Source organism: Mastigoproctus giganteus, chromosome 6, assembly GCF_048544385.1.
Source record: "Mastigoproctus giganteus isolate SK-2022 chromosome 6, ASM4854438v1, whole genome shotgun sequence".
NCBI lineage: Eukaryota > Metazoa > Arthropoda > Arachnida > Uropygi > Thelyphonidae > Mastigoproctus > Mastigoproctus giganteus.
This window is the reverse complement of record NC_143580.1, coordinates 15,128,674-15,150,769: the sequence shown is the minus strand read 5'-3', so window position 1 is coordinate 15,150,769 and position 22,096 is coordinate 15,128,674. Positions and strand designations below refer to the sequence as shown.

Below are 22,096 nucleotides of genomic sequence, written 5' to 3'. Positions count from 1 at the left end.
TCTGACCAAGAAAGGCTTCAATTCTGCAAATTGCAGCTTCTAGAGACTTGACACATACGGAGTGATCTGATTGAGATATTTAAGGCTTTGAATAGCTTGAGCAAACTCAGTGTTGATGAGATTCTTCTTGCTGAAACCTCATGAGGCAACATAAATTCAAATTGAGGAAGGATGGTTGCAGAATAGATGTACGAAGTTTGCCTTCAGTCAATGGGCGGTTGATTGCTGGAACAAGCTTCTATCCATTGTAGAAGTGGATAGTTCGAATAAATTCAAGGAACAACTATGCAAACTATTGGAGGGAATGGATAGGTGAAATGGACTTTTTTTTTTTTTTTTTTTGGCTAATGTATAAACTTGTTTTCTTGCATCATTTGCCTCTAAAAATAAAAACGAAGAGTTTTGAAACCGATTGTTCAAATGTTTCTTTACTTGTGGTCTAACTTGTTCTTTCTTTTTCTCTCTCTCTCTCTCTCTCTTTTTTTGTATGACGTTATGGAATTTTCTTCAATGTTTTATTCGTTTTATTTTCCCTGGGTAGCGGCAGTTTGTGAATGTTTCCAGTGATCGCACTGTTTCTGTTATTAGGTTGCGGAACGTTAATCACTCCGAAGAAACACTTTCGATGTCGGGCCAACTTGAAGAAGCCGTACCGAGCTGTTATCTGTACACTCGACGTATTTTAACGTATCCAGTTCCTTTTGGTGTACCGCGATCGAAACCCATCACTGTCGATTTTGCGTTTTCATTGTCCCAGTCGTTACAGCCTGCAGCAGTGCGGGCTATCTTCCGTTAGCTACTCGCTGAATATTGATGTCTGAACTGCTTTATTTTCCCGCCGGTAAGATAAGGATGCTTCAATCTGCGACATAACCAGTTTCTTGGACGATCGTGCTCCATAGATGATACTTTTACTGCCTGCCGGGAGTCGGATAGATTTGTTCTGTAGCTTTATTTAACCCTAACCGAATAAGAATCACTTAGGATTTTCTTCTGGTGTCAGTGCATCTCAAATTTCGCAGTCCAGACTACTTTATCTTGGACACAACACATTAATAGTTTGTCGATTCCTCATTTCCAGAATTATTGATGTAGGGACTACCGGGGCCGCCCTTTTGGGGTTCATAAGCCCTGGGTTTTCTTCGTTTCTTAAGTGTCGCTACGTTTTTAGAGAAGAGGCCTTGAGCGCCAGGGATAATCATGTTAAAATAAATATTGCTTCGACCGACGAACCAGTTAAACTGAGCTTATTAAAATAAATGAATAAATTGAACTACACGGAAGTATTAAAGTAAAATAAAATACTATAAACAACTAAACTAAAATTAAATATAAACAATAAATATACGGCAAAAATGAACTACAAAAGAATAAAAGCGATGAAACATATATATCAAGGAGCTTTCAAGGTAAGATACCGTTTTATCAACTTAAACAAGATATACAACAAATCCTTATATTATAGAGGAATAGTCTTGTACATGCGTTACCAACAACTAGGTGTGGATGTGTGCGTTAAGATGGCATTAACTGTTAGACTCTGCAGAAATGGTGCGTTGCATGCTGGCCATGTTGTTAAGTCGCCATTTCTCGTAATGCTGTAGATTAAGTCTCCATAATAGGATGTAGGCTGGTTCCAGCGTTACGATTAATGGTGGAACCCGCCACAGCTATATGGAGAGCCTCCAACCACGAGAGATGGCGAGAATCAGGGGCACTGATTATAATTAAAATGCTGCTCACACCAATAATACCCCGCAATGACTGGGCTGCAAAAATCAGGCCGGCGAACGTCTCACTACATTATTATCAAACATATTAAAATGACTTGAGTTAGATCTAATAATTTTGGTTTTGAAGTTATTTCCACAACACGCATTGCAGCACTAGTTTCTTTGCAATACGACTTTCATGACGTTAATGATTTCGCTAACAGGAAAAGCAGAAGATAGAATTGAGGGGTCTAAGATGCAAAACGCTCCAAGTCCGTTTCTTTTGTAATGGAGGACTTGACGAATTTTAAGCTTCAACTAGTGTTGGACTTGGAGCGTTTTGCATCTAAATTGAAATTTACGTTAGATTTTATACTTGACTTGATGAATTTTGCTGCTTTTTCAAGTGACGTTTGATAGATTTTAACCACAGATTCATATGGCAGTTCTGCATCTAGACCCCTCAGTTTATCTTAGCCATCTGTGTTTAAAAAATCGTTTGTATAATTTTATTGTTGGAATAAAATCGTTGAATTCTATTTTTTCGGGTCTCTGTTTTTTCGTAGGCTCTAGGCATAGTGCCTAATGGGAAAAACTGCCCTGTTTGGAATTGAACTTTGTATACAGTAGTTGCTTTTAAGCCAGTCGTGAGCCAGCCATGGTCCTTCGTAGTAGATGATGATGAACTATATATATAACATTTATGTTAATTATATATATAGTTCCTTTCCGACTCCTATGGGCGCCTCCGTAGCCAGGTGGGAAGGAGCAGCATTGCGTAGCACACGCTTCTTGATTAGACCGGGGTTCGAGCCCGTCACCACCAAATACGGAGAATGCGGAAAGGTCAGGGAATGACCACCCCATATTCCCGGAACAATATGGCCTTAGTTGCTAATGTTCCTAAAAACCAAATAACATAACCGACTCCTATGTCAAAAATCGTTCATTTACCAGTGGGCTTAGGAAGGTATATAAATATTTGATTATTAATTTTTTAATACTTCTAAAATAATGATATTGAATACATTGAAATAGAAATATAGTATATCAAGATTGGCTTACATAGAATTTGAGGTTATTTACATAAATAGCAGTTCTTTATGTACTGTAATTTACTGATATAAATTAAGATCATTCTTAGTGAATGAACCTTGGTGTATCACCCACTCAAGAAGCGCACGACCCATTAGCTTTGTCTTGCTATACTTGCCATAATAAACCGAATCGAGAAAGCCTGAAATACCACGCTTGTCCACCTTCCAAATTATAATTAATTTTGTAAAAAATAGTTAACCTGTATTTCCATTGAAAGAGTTAACTACAGATAGATATACTTATTAAATCGCGTTGATTATTGTTTGGCAATCTCTGTTGGTTCCTTGGACACTCATAACCAAACTTGTTGATCAGGGATATCCGTGCAGGTATTGAAAACAACTCATCCTTTGTCCAATCAGATAGGCCTAACCATACCGTCATCTAACTTCTACTTCTGTAAGGGTTTAAATTTGACTGCTTCTGTAAGATTTGTCGGACCTTTTTCATTAGAATCAGTAGAAGTCTGACAGTATTTTTTTCCCTCACACCTACTTAGGCACAGGGGCGGACTTTGGCCTAGGCAATTGCCTACCTCCCGTAATTTTTTGGGGTCCATAAAACGAATGATTTTTTATAGGCAGAGGACTCTTTTTAGCTTTCAACATAATACAAAACCTGTATTTTTATATTTAGTAATAGAAGACCTTTTTTAACCCATTCAGCTGTGTCCTCTATTACAATTTCTGAAAGGTGGCAACCTTAGGTGGGGCCCGAAATGAGAATCTTGCCGAGAGCCTGATTTTTCCTTAGTCCGCCTGCTTAGGCTATCCATATACTGTAGCTGAAGCATTGGATTTATTTGTCTTGAGCTTGATTGAAGGAATGAATGTGAAATATGCCGGATGCTCAAATAAAAGTAGCTTGAAGCGCTTCTTTTTTTTTTTTTTTCTCGTTATTATACTAAATCATGAATTATTAATATTTGCTTATATCAATCACAGCAGAAAATTACAATTGTTATTAAGATCCGTGAGGAAATAAGTAAAGTACATTAAAGTGTTGACTGGGTAGTAGTTGCTATTTATTTCATTAAATCACAAGGTTTGGGTGTTGCACTTCTATTTTTATTAAAAATCCAGGAGGGAATAAATGGAGTACTGTATGACAAGAAGTTGAGTGAATATTACTTTGAGGTGTGTGTATGCAGTGAAGTGATGTCAATTACTGTTATATTAATAATTAAGTAATTAATTGGTAGTAAAGTCATTTAGTTTTCACTTCTATGAATCGCCGAAAAGAAAAATAAAATTAATATAACTGCCATTCATGTATTTTAATTCTGATGAAGGCTACCATATAGCCGAAAGCTCATATATTTCTGCTTTATCTGTACGCTCTGTGTTTAAGCTACAATAAATTCCTCAATGAATCCAGAGCGCGTAGGCCTGTTTCGTTATAAAATTAATATAAGAAATAAAAATTGAACGCGTCTGAAATGTAACCCAAGAGTGCACTCCTTTTTGTTGACGTACCCGCTTTATGTATACTGTGTGTATATATAAATGTCATTTTTTTTCCCCTACGAAATTTGTCACCAAAATACATTTTAAAGATATCTGTTTGTAAAATACCATGGCAAGTGACCAATTAAACTCGAGCATGCGTTTAACTGTATTAGATTAATTAAAAAATATAGCAGTTAAAGCAGATTTCGTATACCAGAGTTCACTAGTTGATTTTCGCTGTTCTATATAGTGATAGTAATCCCTTTGTGGGGGGAAAAGAAGAAAAAAACGTACAGAGAACCCCTACGATGTCAGCGACCGTGCAATTATTATTATTTATTATTCTTCTTCTTATTTTTTTTTTTTTAATATAAATATATATGACATTAGCTGCGTTCTAATCACCGTTGCAATTCTCAGATCAATTGCCGGAAGGGAAGTCAAGTATCGTAGATTAGTGGTTCATTTATAATTCAAAATGACAAAGTAATTTTATTTATTTTTGTAATGCTTAGTATTATAAATAAATAATATCTTAAATTCTTCTTCTCGCAAAGTATCTGCCACATGTTCAGATTTACGTAACTTGCCGCTGCCACCACCACCGCCGGCGGCCAGTTGCGTTTACGTGAGTTTCAGCCGAGCACATGGTTATCGTGCCTCGTCATACCGTGTATGTAAAAAGTAGGCGTAAGCACGTTTGTTTATCCTGGAAACGTTCCGTTGATAGTTGAATGCGAAATTTTTCGGATTTCGTAAGATTATATTAGGCAAAGTTACGACATAACCGTTTTACTCTACCAAATTGAATGTAAGTTGTTCTTGATAAAAACGATTGTATTGAATCCGTTGTAAAGAATAGATACAATCGTTCAATGCAATCACGTGAAATTAAGTTAATCATTTTGGTTAACTAAGTTATAATCTGATTTAATATAAACTTCTGATGATTTTGGGACGTTATAAATACAGTGTCTTGGATACGCTGGCCATTTCCAGATATGAATGGTGAAATAATATCACCGTTAATATGCTACTACATATCTATTATTCAGAGTTGGTATCTAAGCTAACAATCGTGCTTCCAACTATTGCACGACGAGGTGAGCAGTTAAGAAGACAATTGTAGAATAGATGTGTGGAAATTTGCCTTTAGCAATCACGGGAAATTAAGTTAATCATTTTGGTTAACTAAGTTATAATCTAATTTAATATTAACTTCTGATGAGTGTGGGATGTTATAAATACAGTGTCTTGGATACACTGGCCATTTTCAGATATGAATAGTGAAATAATTAAAAAAATAATTGATTGCTGGAACAAACTTCCATCAGTTGTTAATCATAGCTTAAATAAATTCAAGGAAGAACTGGACCAACTTTTGAAGCAAATGGTTGGATGAAATAGCAATGGTTGTGTTTTTTTCTTTTTTTTTTTTTTTTGGCTGATTCTGTATAAGCTTGCTTTCTTGCATCATATGCCTCTACATGAGGGAGTATAAATTTAAATCGAGGAAGGTTGGTTGCTGAACTAGTGCAGAAATTTGCTTCCAGCCAGAGGGTTGTTGGTTATTGGAACAAACTTCCATCAGGCATTGTGGAATGGGGTAGTTTGAATAAATTCCAGGAAGAACTAGAAAAACTGTTTGAAGTGATGAACAGGTGATGTGAGAAAGTTTTTTTTTTTTTTTGCTGATACACTGATACTATATAAACATGCACTATTTGTCAATACTAATATACACAGCTTTATTTTTTTATTTATTTATTTTTTGTTCCAGTATACTCAGGCTCCCTCCTGGATCCCACTGAGAGATAGAGATATTAAGAAGTTGTTAGAAGGTTCAAATGGGTTCACTTAATAGTTCCAATTTGCAGTATAAAAGAGCATTTGTGGTGACTTTCTTGATAACACAGAATTAGGAAGAAGTTGTTCATTGTTCTGAGATCACAACTTAGGTTTTTAGGTTCGGTCTCCTATTGTAAGATGTATTCAACTCTGTTTTCTCATTCTAGAACAGAAGTCTGGTTGGTATGTTTTATTGAAGAAATGTGAAAACAGTTCATGTTGGTGTTATAAGAACACCAATAGTGTTCTTCACACTATTGGTATGAAGTGAAGAAAGGAAGTTGAGGTAAAGTTTCATCCAGTAATTCCACATACAGTTTGCTCTTTAACTACTTTACATTAAAAAGATGTTAAAACATTTTGTTTTCTAGGAGAGTTGCCCACTTTTACATCATCACAGTAAAAATAATCTCACTCAAATTGTAACAGTTTTATAATAGCAATGAATATCCACATTACTAGTGAATTACTCTTATATAGAGTCTTCTCCATTGGTGAAGCATTACTTATTTGAGGTGATGCAATATCAGGCAACTCATTGTGAAGGTATTCACAATATGGGATATGATAAAAATGTTGCCATTTTACCAATTTGGTAATTCACTTATGAAAAAACATGATGCAATTGCACTAACCTTTTTGTTAAGTGAAATCTTTATGTAGGTTTAGGCTATAGCCTTACCAAACTCTTTCTTTTATGTCGATTAATAGTGTAAATTTGTGGTAGAAAAGAGGTTGGGAACCAGTGGTTTCCAACTTCTCCACCAGGAAATCTTTTATTTTTTGTAATTTCCCCTTTACAGCCCATCTTTCTTCTGTCTACCATCAGAATTTTATTTTATATTAATTAACTTGTGTTCCTATTTTTCACTATCAAATTTGCAAAAGAAATTGAAAAATGATGCACTGATAATTCGCAAACCATATAGTTTACTGAATTTAAAATTAGTTCACAGACCCCCGATACTACCTTTGCAAAACCTCTTGGATGGGGGGGGGGTAAATAAGTCATGGGCTGATACCTCCTCGTGTAAACTAAGCTGTACTAGGAAACATTTTGCAATTGCACTAATGGTGTTGATTACAAAGAGGGTGCTCTTTGATTAGTGGGAATTCCATACATGAATTTGGAATTGTCACTGTACTAGTTCAGATTTTGTATTGGATTAGGTAATTCATATAAGAAAAAAAATTCACACTTTACAGTTCCAAACTATAAGTCATGTGGAAGAGTGTAATAGTTAATTATATTTATAATTAATACTCCATATTCTCTTAAAACCAAGTGCAGTTTATATCCTCTTGACAAAATAAGTGCTGCAATTATAATAAAATACCACTGTTGAACATCTGAAAACAAAATAAATTACTTTTAAAATATAAATAAATAAAGCAGTCTACTCATAAAATGGAAAGTTAACCAGATAATGTGGAGTTTAAATGTCTCCCCGCCCCTATTTGCTACTCTAAACTACAGAAGGTTTTTCATGATAAGTTGCAAAACAAGTCCAAGTTCAAGCACAAAAACATTATTTGCTTGTTAATTATTGAAAAAGTTGTTAAAATTATCATTCTTTAGAACTACCTTTCATCATATATATTTGCAGAGGAAGATTAAAAAGTTAACTCTAAGCTCACCAAATTTAAGTTTGGTGAGCCTAGAGTTGAGCTGTAAATGGTTTCTAGCACATTACTGAATTCCATTAAAATTTATTTATTTTGAATGGAGACTACTTTTTTCATTTTCACATTAACATTCTTAAAATGTTTAATCTATGCAAGATATGGATTCTGCCCCTATAATACATTTTTTACACTTATTGCACAATTTTCAGAGTGTATACTGTAGTATTTTCACTGATTATGCAGTTAATATAATTTTCTTTGTGGTTTTCAGTACTGTTCTGCTAAAATTGTAGTTTGTCCAAAAGATCCAGTTTAGTCATTCATTTCTTAATGAATAGTTGTATTTTAATACTACAGAATTTAAATTACAAAAGTAGATAGTCTTTTCAATATTGCATATCTTTTGCATAGTAGTTTCAAATTTTCTGGTTTAAATTTCATCAAATTTTAAAATATATCTAGATGGAATACATTTAGCATGACTATAAGGGTGGATCAGAGGACCAACAATTTCAAAGAGGCTTTTGGAATTGTTGTTCCTCTGATATACAGATTTAAATTAAATAATCTGTGATGTTCCAGCCTGTGTTCCATTATACAATAAAGTAAGTAAAATTGGCCTAGAATTCTGTTGGTTGTTAGTGAGGCCAATTTGTCATCATTTCATGGACATCACTGTTCATCTGAAAGTGAGACATTTTTTTAAGGCCTTTTTCAGTCTCCTTGATGATTACCATAATCAGTGATATGGTAATCACATCAAGGGGAGAGAGTAAGGTTTCATGTTGTTCAACATGACAATGCTACATGTTAACATGTGTGGCCACTTACTCTTAATGGCCCATCATAATCATTCCAGTTTCACTGATGTTGGGCATTTGTTGTAATGCCGCAGAGTAGCTGATCTTTGAGAACGTGTCCTCTTCAGTCAAGAGAACCTTCCTGGTGCTAGGAATGTGAACAGATCTTTTTGAGTAAAGGAGAGGTCACATGTTTCCACTGCTTTCTCATGCATTTAAGTTTCTTGTATATAGAGACTTAAATGCATGACCTCCTTCCAATACCTCACTACATGTTCCATGCACACACTTGTGCAGGTCATGTATTGATCATCACTGAAGCATTTCATTTTCCAGGTTGCAGCTTTACAATAATGCAGTTAGCTGTTGTTGAGTTCATTGTTGCACATTGCATTGTTCATTTGTCTCTGTGGCATTCACTCACCTTTTGAATGGTTGCATGGTCAGTGATGAATTTGCTCTGACCAGGATATAGTAATTCTTTGAGTGGGCTGCTATCCCTGCTTAATTTTTTGCACCACCAAAAAAACTTACTTGCCCATTTCAGGGGCAAGTTTTCTCATTTCTCATATGCAGACCATGTAGCGATAAAGTCTGCTGGTGTTTCTCCTGCAGTGTACAATTGCATTATGGTCTTCTGTGCAACTTTGACTGGCGCTTCCGTAGCCAGGTGGGCAGGAGCAGCAGTGCGTAGCACACGCTTCTTGATTAGACCGGGGTTCGAGCCCGTCACCACCAAATACTGAGGATGCGGAAAGGTCAGGAAATGACCACCGCATATCCCCGGAGCAATATGGCCTTAGTTGCTAATGCTCCTAAAAACCAAATAACAAACAACAACAAACAAACAGCAACTTTGACTTGTAACTGTGCTCTGCCATGGTTTTGCTGCTATTTATGAATACAGACCATTCCAAAAATCTGTTTCATTTGATCTACTTTTTAAAAAAAATTTGTCTTTTTATTCATTAATTGGTGTTGAATATGAGGTGTGGTAATAAAGTTCCCAGATTGAGTTTGAAAATTAGCTGAAGTGGATATGTTGTAGTTCAAACTTCCTTTAGAAGATGATGGTGTAGAGATTGTTCAGTAGGCTGGCAGGTTGCAAGTAACAACTGGTTTCATTAGTAGTGTTAACATTCTGTGTCATGATTTTGCAATGGAGCAACAAATGAATATAAAATTTTGCTTTAAATTGGGAAAGTCTGCAACAGAAATGAATGAAATGTTAAAAAAATTTTTATGGTGGTGAAACATTAAGTTGTACCAGTGTTTGAATAGTTGTTCAAAGACGGATGTGAGGATGTTTGCAATGACCCAAGCAGTGGGCATCTGTCAGTCTCTCGAAATGAGGACAGAGTTGCAAAAGTTCAGGAAATTGTGGAGAGAGATTGTTGTTTGACCCACAGAATGATGGATGATGAATAGGATATGAAATAAGGAGATGATTCATCAAATTCTGCTTGAAGATTTAGGGGGAAAGGAAGATCTGTGCAAAATTTGTGCTGCACAGCCTCACAGATGAGCAGAAGCAACGAAGAGCATCATCATGCAAAGACTTCATCCATACTTGTCAAGATACTAATTTCCTCAACTGTATTGTTACTGGAGATGAGTGTTGGGTGTTTCAGTATGATCCAGAGACAGAGCAATAGCTCATGCAGTGGACTTCAAAATCACCACCAAGGCCTGAAAAGTTTCATTTACAGAATTCAAAGACAGGACTATGCTGATCATGTTTTTCAACAAACAGGGTGTGATTCATCAGGAATTTGTACCTAAATGGGAGAGAATGAGTGCTGCATTCTATGTACAGGTGCTTTAAAGACTATTGAAGCACATTTCCTTGGCAAGGCCACAATTTCAAGACAAAGACGGTTCTTGTGAAGACATTTCTGATTGATGAAACATGGTATTGTAAAGATATATAATCCTTCCTACTCTCCCGATGCAGCACCAGCAGACTTCTTCCACTTTCCCAAGGTTAAAAGTTTTAAAAGGAAATAGATTTCATTGTGTTGAGGACATAAAGAAAAATATAACCGCTGAACTGAACATCATCTCTTTGGACACCTTCACTAACTCTTTTCAGAAACTTTAGAATGGTGTAATAAGTGTGCTTTCATTCAGGTAATGATTATTTTGAGTAAAAATAAAACCATTTTTCAGTTGCTTCATTTCGTGTTCCTTTTAACTTTATTGCCACACCTCGTATATTATTATTATTATTATTAATATCCATATGATGCAAGGAAGCCTGCGGCTTATGCTGCACCAGGAAAAAAAAAAAAAAGTTCCCGAGTAACCCTGAGAGAGAGAGAGAGAGAGAGAGAGAGAGAGAGAGAGAGTCAAAAGTAGAAGGGAATCACCAGGAAAGAGAAGAATGATGATATCCAGCTCAGGACCCTGGGTGTGCCAAGCTCACCAGATGTGAGCCCCCGGGGTTATGTATGAAGTCCAGTTACCAATCTACTTTTAACTTGCAACAGTGAAACTTATCTCTGTAGACTTTAATTTTATATGGTTTTAAGTTAATTTATGAAATATTTTTATATTAAGTATAGAATTAAAATAATTATATTAGTTTTAATTTATAATCATATTTTTCTGATGTTTTTTTTTTTTTTCCTTCCCACTTTTTAGCCAAACCACCTTGCTCCTTCATGGCCGTGGAAGAACAACCCACGGGAGAAGACAAGGAGTCTGTAGTTGTTGCTATGGCAACAAACCATGAGGTTTGTCAGAATGGAGTGCTATCGGTAGGAAGACTAACTGTCACTAATGGGCCTTCAGATGTTCTAGTTTCTGCTGCAACCAGCAAGGAAGCCAATGGACTGGAGGATGATGAGCTAACCAGCTTAAGCTGGCTCCAAGACACCAATCTGTTGAAAAACATTCGGATGGGGACATATGGTACAGAGCGGGAGGACCTGCTCAGTGACAGCCCATCTAGTGACTTTCTTGATGAGTCAGTGGAAAATGTCACGCTAGATGCCAATCATCAGGATCGAGGAGTGGGACCTTTGTCTTATCCAGGACACATGCCTTATAACCCTACTGTCCATGTGAATGCCAAGCCCCCTTATTCTTTTAGCTGTCTCATATTCATGGCCATTGAGGACTCATCTGCTAAAGCACTGCCAGTCAAGGACATATATACATGGATTCTTAACCACTTTCCTTACTTCCAGAATGCCCCAACAGGGTGGAAAAATTCAGTTAGGCACAATCTTTCACTGAGCAAATTTTTTCGGAAAGTGAAGAAAGAAAAGGGACAGGTTAGTTCAAAGCTTTCTTGTTATTATTTTTGTTTGAAGATACATACCCTGCATCTTCTAAGAAAATGTTGTAACCTCATTTGCACAATTAAGCTTGATGTATTTTTAATCACTTATTGAGAAGTCTGGAAGAGCAGCTGCAAATTAATTTTTGCAGCTGCTCTTCTGGGCTTCTTAATAATTAAATTATTATTTTTTTATGTTTATAGATTTTGTAATTATCTTTATTACCCAAAAATATAGAAAACTCTATTCTATCTGTCCCTATAATCCAACATAAAAAAAAAAGTTTGTATATTTGTAATACCACTTCAATAGCTAGTCAAGTGGGGCTAACAAGCAGTTATATGGCTCATTTAGCTGTTTGAGAAATGGAGAAGAATTTTTCTACAAGAAGATTTTTCCACGTTTCCTTATCACGTAACATCTTTTACAAATGGAACCCCATCTGAAGGCCCATTGATATATATCAATGAATATATATATATATATATACAGGGTTGTTAAAATTAAAGTATCCCTACAGAGGGTTCTGGAGCAAGTTCTAAGGCTCGTACTGAAGAAAAATTTGGACAACAGGTACAATAAAGGATGCACTCACCATTTATTGAGAAAAAAAAATTAGTTACAAAATTTGTCACTATATGGTGCTGTGGCAATACAAATCACTTGAACAGCACTACAATTGTTCAATGTGTCCTCCATTTTGGTCAACAACAGTTTCCATTCGAAGAACAGCATTTTCTACAGCAGAACGTAACATGTCAACTGGAATAGCCAGCACATGACATCTAATGCTGTCCTTCAGATCTGCCAGAGTTTGACATCCTTCCCGATACACCTGATCCTTTAAAAAAACCCACAATCAGAAGTCGCATGGGGTTGAGGTCCAGTGATTGGGGTTGCCAAGATGTCTGGAAACAATGGCTGATGACCCGTTCGTCTGTAAAATGTTGCCTTAGCAATCTTTGGACACAACGGTGGATGTGGGGTGGCGCACCATCTTGTATGAATCAGGTATCCTGAAGGCACCCACATTGTTGCAGCTGTGATATTGTGAAATTTGCCAGAATTTTATATCATTGTCCAGTGACGGAACAGGTGCCGGGATCCAGTCAGTGTTACCTGTTCAAAAAAATATGGCCCAATCATGAATGCGGCTGTAAATCCACACCACACTGTCACTTTTGGAGAATGCAACCGGACCTCTCGGATAACTCGAGGGTTTTCTGTTGCCCAAATGCGACAGTTGTGCGTATTCACTTGTCCATTTAATCAGAAGTGGGCTTCATCACTCTAAAGGATGTTCCATGGCCAAGTGATATCCACTGTCATTCGCACCAGAAACTGAAGTGCGTACGCGAAACAAATATCTGCATCACCATGCTTTAGCTGCTGTAGCATGTGCATCTTGTAAGGATAGTACCACAACACCTGACGTATTACTAGCCTTACAGTGGAATACAGCATGTCCACTTCACAAGAAACAACTGGCACACTTGTGCTACCACATGGAGATTGACTTGATAAATCCATGACAGCCATAGCCACACCTTCAACACGAGAGGAGTCCACTCGTTTTCGACTTCTACTTGGTTGAACACCAAGATGTCCTGTCGCTTCAAATTTTGCAATCATTTTGCGGACAGCACAAACAGTCATAGGTCCACGCCTTATGCGCTTCTGACACTGGAATTCTCTGATAGCCACAGCTGCATTGTTGCTGTTCTGATAGTACAGCTTCATTAATAGCATCTTTTCCTGCAACATTGTTGGCATTGCTGCTGTAGGGCAGGAAAACATCTACTGTATGATTTTGAAGAGACTGCTTTGCTTTTATACAGTACAATAGAGCTGAGTAGTGGTGCTATGGCAATAACTTACAATTATGCAAATAACATAAGATTTTTGAATAATCGTAACTAAGATAGTTATGCGCCATACAGTGACAAATTTTGTAACTACAATTTTTTTTTCCAATAAATGGCGAGCACGTTCTTTATTGTACCTGTTTTCCAAATTTCTCTTTGGTACAAGCCTTAGAACTTGCTCCAGAGCCCTCTACATAGGGATACTTTAATTTTAACAACCCTGTATTTCTGAATACATACAAATATAAATATTACAACCGAGATAATCAGGAGTGTACTGTACTGTATGGTACCGACGAGTGTACTATTAAGAGAGTAGAGCATAAGCAAATTCCCTCACTCTGAACTACCCACTAGTCCTCCACTGGTGACTGGAGCCACCCAAATATCGTGGGGTGTTATGTGAAATAAGAAGTTTTTAGTTATGCCTGCAGTCTGAGCCTTTTTTTTTATTATGTTTGGGCTGAAATTTTTGAATTTTATGTTAAAATTTGACTATTACTTTTATGATTTATTGATTTCTAAATTTAAATTTCAAATAACCAGCTGCTTTTCTTAGTCGGGAAGCTATTCCCAACACTCCAGTTTAGTCCAAAACTAGCATTGGTATTTCTGATACAAACATAAAACGGATTCTGTTTGAAGAAAGAAAAAAACAGGTGCCATGAGATGTGACATAAGTGCCCTTGTACTGAAGAGCACACATCACATACAGTTGTTCTCTTCTCCCCCCCCTTTTAAAAATCAAATTCTATTGTTTCATAAATACATCTTTGGATTTTTAAGCTAAACTGAGGATGAGGATCAACTGCTCTCCCCCCCCCCCTTGAGAAGAGCAGTTAATTAAACACAGCTTAAATTTAGAAACTGTATCTAAATGATGATACTTAATGTAATTTGAACATTAAATTCAAAAATTTTTAAGTCAAAGTATGACAGAAAAAAATTTCTATGTTACAAAAATAGCCAAAATCTAAAAATAAGCAAGATAAATCCTGATGCTTTTAATTGAAACATCCTGTATACCCAGTTCCTTTACAGAATATATGGTCTTGATTACACCCATCTGCATGTGTGCACGTGCACACTATTTGAACACCCCATTGTTAGTCCCTCTAGTAATGCCAAGATTGTACACTAGCTGATCTTGATGCCTCAAAGTGTTATCAGCAAATTTGGTCCAGTGGACTGGACTATGAAAACCACCATTTTAACCCTTTCCTGAGTATGCACATATATACATTTTTTCATGTTTGCACACAAATACAAAAATAAATAAATAATAAAGTTAAATTAAACAATATTCATATTATTCCCATTCCTGCAAGGTAACCAATGATTACTGCTTTGAACTTAGCCAGACTCTGCTTCTGCCACATTTGGAGGCTACTTATTCTACTGATCAACAGCTTCTGCTTCTAAGTGAACTTTGTGAGATACAGTCTTCTGTTATTCCCTGAGATTTTGTTTTACCCTCCTTGTTCTTGTACTACGTATGCGGGGAAACCAGACCATTCTCATTCATTTTTCTCAATTCCTTAGATGTCTAGTTGCCAGACTTTTCTTTCATCACTAATCTATTATTCTACTTTAAATCTTCTCCAGAAATTGTCTATTTTTAGGTGCAGTTTAACCATTGTCTTGTATAGAAGGATAACAATATCCTTCTCTCTATTAGCAAAGGTCATACATAAATCAGGATAAGATGCCATGTGCCTTCTTACAAGATGAATGTTTACATTGCATGGAAAATTTCATGTCAGACTGAAATGTTAATTTCTGTCATTTACCTTTTTTGTGATTTCTTATTGTAATCCTTGTCATTTTTGCCATTTACCTTGAGCCAATTTTATTTCCTCTTCCCGTATACACAATTCCACAATTTCTGTTCCTCAAATTCATATCCTTAGATTTAGAAGCATTAAACTTTAGTTGCCAGATTTTGTAAAACATATGGGATAGATCCAAGTCTTTTTGAAGTATCATGGCCTGGCTTAATTATTATTAACTACCCTTTCCAACTTCAAATCATTAGAAAACTTTGGCAGCTTCCATTTGATAATCTCATAAATATTATACATTGGTCCACCCCAAAGGCTAATCTTATGACAACCCTATTCAGGTGTATAAAGCCTTGAATGGTTTGAGCATGCTCAATGCTGATGGGATTCTTCCTCTTGCTCAGAATAATCACCTGAGAGGGCATAAATTCAAATTGAGGAAAGACAGATGTAGGATAGATGTGCGGAAGTTTGCCTTTAGCCAGCAGGTAGTTGGTTGGTGGAACAGACTTCCGTCCTTTGTTGTGGAAGTTGATAGCCTAAATAAATTTAAGGCTGAGCTGGACAGGTATTTGGAACGAATGGAGGGGTGAAATGGGAGTGTTTTTTGTTTTTTTTTTATTTTGGCTGATGCTGCATAAGCTTGCTATCAGAGGCATATGATGCTATCTTGCATCATATGCCTCTACTAATGCTATCTCCTATCCTAGACATCGTGGGATCTTGCCAATTCCAGCTGCTTCCATTATATATATATATAGTAACTTTCCATGAGGGAGAGTATTAGTAGTGGCAAATGATGCAAGAAGGCAAGCTTATAAAGCATAAGCCAAAAAATAAGAAAAATTCACATCATCTGTCCAAACCCTTCAATAATTTATCTAGTTCTTCCTTGCATTTATTCAAACTACCCACTTCCACAACAGCAGATGGAAGTTTGTTCCAATGGTCAATCACCTGCTAGCTGAAGGCAAACTTATGCACATCAGTCTTATAACCAACCTTCTTCACTTTCAATTTATGCTCCCCTCCCATGTGTAGCCTGACCATGAAGAAGAAGATGAATGGCATCAGCATTGAGCTTGCCCAATCCATTCAAAGCCTTAAACTACTCAATCAGATCACTACACAGATGCTAGTCTCCAGATGCTGCAATTTGCAGAACTGAAACTTTTCTTTGTAAGACCAACCTTTTTCCTTTGCCAATGTTGTTGCTCTTCTCTGCACTCATTCCAGCAGATCTATACCCCTCCTTAAATAAGTTCTGCAGTACTCAAGACATGGCCTAACCACTGCTGTGTGCAAAGGGATAATCACCTTATCTCTGCTAGCAAAGCTCTTGTATATCATTGACAAAACCCCAGGAAGCCTGTCTGCACTGCTCAAAGAACTAGATACACAGTTATCCCGTAGTCTTTTTTTCTTCTTCACTTCTCTCAATATGGCACCACACAAGTGGTTTGTTATTCTGCGATGACTGCTACTCATATGCAGTACCTTGCATTTGTCAATGTTAAACTTTAATTGTCATTTCTCAGCCCATCTGTCTAATTTTTCTAGATCTTAACTTAAGATCTAGAAAAATTAGGCAGATGATCTAGCATACCCTGATTACTGTCACTAACCTCCATGCCAACCTTTGTATCATTGTAACCTTTGTAACTTAAACATTAAGCCTGATATACCTTTATCAATATCATTAATGAATATAGAAAACAACAATGGATCCAGTACTGAACTCTGGGGGCTACATTAATAACATTTGTCCAAGAATAGCACTGTCCATTAGTAACCAATCCCTTTATGTATGACAATTGCTCTTAATGCCACACCACTCAAATTTGTACATTCTTTAATGTGCAACTATACATAAGCAATTATCAAAAGCTTTCCTGAAATCCAAGTACAGCAGACTCTTGACTTACCTGGATTGGATTAACTGGGAAGCAGATTAACCAGGAAACTTCAAGATTCCAAATTAAAAAAAAAAAAAAAAAAAATCAACCAGAAATCATAAAATTCAAGTCATAAATAGAATAGGTATAAACAGATGTTTTGCAAGTCGTAAATAAGCATTATAAGTCATCATTGGGAGATTAGTGTACCTATTATCTTGCAACCCCCACTGTCTTCACACCCATCGCTCAAAAAAAAAAAGAAAAGAAACCAAATGTTTAGTTGGTTTTAGTGCATCGTGTTGATTGTTGTGTTCCATCACACCACAAAAGGACAAATTTTTTCATTATGCATGTCAGGGATGTCTGAATTTTTTTTTTTTTTTTCTTTGTTTAGAAATCGTGAAAATGATCGGCAAATGCAAGAGTTCTGCTTTAAATTAAACAAAAACTTGAAATTATTTAAAAGTTTGAAAACGATGCATCTGTTAAATCTCTAAAGAACCATTATAATGTTGGTGACCAAACCATATACAACATCATAAAAAATAAACAGACTCATCGTATTGTACGCGCGAGTAGTGCATGGTAAGTTTTTTTCGTTTTTTATCTATCGCCATACTTTTTATGTAGGTTGCTGAACATTTTTCAATACAGTAAGTCCCCGACTTACGTTAATTATTATATTTTTTTTTATGACTGAAGATTTCAAGTGAAGGGGACACATTTCACCATAACGTAAAAACTCACAGAATTCCACCTATCTGTATTATCACAAATGCAATAAGATTGAGTTTACTACCCGTTTATAATTAATTGCACTAACAGAAAAGCCCAAAAACCCGGAAAGTGCAAATTGTTTTTATTGTTTTATGACAGTGACCTTCAGAAATGTGCTTTAGTAAAATGTGAGCTCATGTGGAGTGATAATAGTGAGTTTTCACCTTAACCCTGTGAAGTTCTTTTCAGGAAATTTCATTTTGACCTTTATCATGGTGCCGGCTAAGAGAATAAGTGACAGCGCTACTAGTAAATCTACCAAGAAAAGGAAAGCGATCGAGTTGGATCAGAAACTTAAAATAATAAGGATGTATGAAAATGGCCAAACAAATATGAAAATTAACAAGTTTCGCACAGAATTCAGATTTGTCAGTGGCAACGGTGAACACAATCATAAAGGAGAAAGACAGAATATGAGAAGCGGTCAGCACCAATGAAGTTCAACTATAATAACTAAGGCTACGAAATATGTGCCAGTTTTTACAGTACAATAGCATGCGTTTTTTCTTCCTTTTATGTTTTCTTTTCTTATGTGCCACTCCGGCTACTTCACCGCTGTCCCCAGATAAAGTTTTTAATTGAACTAATTAAAAATATATAACTTTTACTTCATTCTTCTGAGGATATAGCAGCAATATTTTATTAGTCATTCCTGAGTTACATAAAACTCGACTTACATAGGAAGTCCTGGAACATATCTCTTACGCATGTCAAGGACTTACTGTATTTTTGGATTAACTGAGAAATCGATTATCCGGGAATATTTTTTTTTTACCATCTATTCCGGAAAATCGAGAGTTTACTGTATATGATATCAAAATTATTATTATTATTTTTTTTTTGCATTCAGTTCCTTTTGTTACTGCATCTAAGTATACAATCAGATTGGTCAGAGAAGATCATCCTTTAAGAAATCCATGGCGTGACTGCATTCCTGTCTAGATCATCCTGCATTACTTCTTTAACCTGCAACTCCATTATTTTCCCTGGAACAGAAGTTAATCTAACAGGTCTGTAATTACTTCTGTCACCGGCGCCTCCGTAGCCAGGTGGGCAGGAGCAGCAGTGCGTAGCACACGCTTCTTGATTAGATCGGGGTTCGAGCCTGTGACCACCAAATACGGAGGATGTGGAAAGGTCAGGGAATGACCACCGCATATCCCCGGAGCAATATGGCCTTAGTTGCTAATGCTCCTAAAAACCAAACAAACAACAACAACAACTTCTGTCACCATCTGATCCTCCTTTGTGAATTGGCGATACATCCACATATCTCCAGTTCATGGGGACCTCCTCTGAATCCAGAAATGTTCTCATAATTGTGGCTGAGGATTTGCTTGCCTCCTTTGCTGCCTCTCTCTCTCTCTCTCTCTCTCTCTCTCTCTCTCTCTCTCTCTCTCTCTCTTTCTCTCTCTCTTAATATAATTATATAGATACCTCTTTTATGTTTATCTTCAACAATTTTTCTTCCACTTTCCTTTCAGTTATCACAAAATCATTTAGCCTCTTAGTTTGATAAGCTTCTGGCATCTCCTTCCCTAAAGAATTCCTCATGTGTAAATGTAGATGTATTGGAAGTTTTACTAAAGTCTAGATATATAATGTCAGAATTGCTTAATGACATTGTTTAATTGTTTAAAAACCTCTATCTACTGTTTAATGACAACATTGCAGTAATTTACCAGATTGTTTAGGCCTTTCATGACCTTTCCTTAACAAATGCATGCTGGAATTAGCATTAGCATTAGTAGAGGCATTTGATGCAAGAAAGCAAGCTTATACAGCATCAGCCAAAATAAAAAAAAATAATAAATAAATAACCATTTCCACTTCACCCCTCTGTTCGTTCGAAATACCTGTCCAGCTGAGCCTTAAATTTATTTAGGCTATCAACTTCCACGACAAGCGATGGAAGTCTATTCCACCAACCAACCACCCGCTGGCTAAAGGCAAATTTCCTCACGTCTATCCTACATCTGTCTTTTCTCAATTTGAATTTATGCCCTCTCAGGTGATTATTCTGAGCAAGAGGAAGAATCCCATCAGCATTGAGCATGCTCAAACCATTCAAGGCTTTATACACCTCTATCAGATCACCTCACCGGTGCCTAGTATCCAGACACTAATTTGCAAAACTTAAGCCTTTCTTCGTAAGAGCACCCTTTGTTCCATTCACTAATCTTGTTGCCCTTCTCTGTACTCGTTCCAGCATCTCTACATTCTTCTTGAAATGAGGCCTCCAGACCTGTATACAGTACTCTAGGTGTGGTCTGACCATTGCCTTATACAAGGGAATAATCACCTCCTTATCCCTGCTAGAAAAATTCCTATATATCATCGACAATACACCATGAGCTACTCTTGCAGCCCATCTACACTGCTCAGAAAACTTCATATCTGCCTGCACAACCACCCCCAGGTCCCTTTCTTCTCTACCACTGTCAGTGTAGTACCACAGAGTTGATACGTTGCACTGAGGTTGCTGTTTCCCATATGTAGTACTTTACATTTGTCAATGTTAAACTTCATTTGCCACATCTCAGCCCATCTGCTCAACCTTTCCAGATCCTGTTGCAGTAGCATAGTGTCAGTAGTGTCCTTGACAACCCTGCCAACCTTCGTATCGTCTGCAAACTTGGACATTAAGCTTGATATACCATCATCAATATCATTTATGAATACAGAAAACAATAATGGACCTAACGCTGAACCCTGAGGAACTCCACTAATAACATTAGTCCACGTTGAGCAGTGTCCATTGATTACCACTCTCTGTCTTCTCCCCCTCAACCACCCCTTTATCCATAGCAGCAATTTGCCTCCAATGCCACACTGCTCCAATTTGTGCAGCAGTCTTCCATGTGCAACAGTATCAAAAGCCTTTCTAAGATCCAAGTATATAATATCAAAGTTATTCCCTGCATCCAGTTCTTTTGTGACTGCATCATAGTATCCAATCAAATTGGGCAGGCAAGACTTCCCCTTAACAAAACCATGCTGTGTCTGAGCTATAACTGAAGTCTTGTCTAGATGATCCTGCAGTGCTTCTTTAACCAGTGCCTCCATTAATTTTCCAGGAACAGAAGTTAAACTAACAGGTCTATAATTACTTGTGTCGCCCTTTGATCCTCCTTTGTGAATCGGGGTCACATTTGCACATCTCCAGTCCATGGGTACTTCCCCTGAGTCCAAGGAAGCTCTCATAATTATGGCTAAGGGTTTGCTTCCTTTGCTGCCTCCTTTAATATAACTGGATAGATCCCATCCACCCAGGGTGCCTTTCTTGTATTTATCTTCAACAATTTCTCCTCCACTTTACTCTATTATTACAAGATTCTCTAGCTTACTGCCAGAGTTGAATACACCTCTGGCATTCCCCTCGCTGAATAACTCCTCATGTGTGAATGTCGATGCAAAATATTCATTCAGTTTGTTAGCTGCCTGAGCAGGATCATCAACAGTTGACCCATCAATATCAAGTGGACCAATCTGATTCATCCCCTTCCTTCTAGAGTTTACATAAGTAAAGAACTCTTTGCTGTTTTTCTTTGCATCCCTTGCCAAAGATTTCTCGTAATCTGCCTTCGCCTGCCTAACCTCCTTTGTAACTTGGTTACAGATCAACTTGTATCTATCATAGGCTTCTGTGTCACGTGCTAATTTGTATGTATCCCATGCATTTTTCTTCTCTGCCATATGTCTCATTAGTTCATCTGACATCCACTTAGGCCTAAACCTTGAACAGTATTTCTTAGTTGGTGTGTAAAGCCTAGTAGCTTCCAAGATAAGTTCTTTGAATGCTTCCCATTTTGAATTTGCTGTTGGTAACATCATCAGTTGGTCCCACTGTATAGAATTTAAATACTGTCTCAGTCCAACGTAGTCTCCTTTACGAAAGCAATAACCCTTCCCTTTACCCCTAATGGTAGTTACCTCTTTGAGTAAATCCCACTTCAGCA

General features: G+C 36.8%; 1 protein-coding gene across 4 annotated transcripts in view; it reads left to right on the top strand.

Annotated features, from left to right (window-relative positions):
- The window catches only part of LOC150083967 (uncharacterized), a 276,752-nt gene that overhangs the window by 186,883 nt on the left and 67,773 nt on the right, over positions 1 to 22,096 (top strand). For 3 of the 4 annotated variants that reach the window (XM_090374975.1, XM_090374976.1, XM_090374978.1), the window contains one exon: positions 11,176 to 11,810. In XM_090374975.1, coding sequence (XP_090231101.1) covers positions 11,196 to 11,810 — 615 coding nt within the window. In that variant the 5' untranslated portion in view covers positions 11,176 to 11,195. Of the gene's footprint in view, positions 1 to 6,308; positions 6,393 to 11,175; positions 11,811 to 22,096 lie in introns of those variants that run through there. The other variant, XM_090374977.1, reaches the window with a different exon arrangement.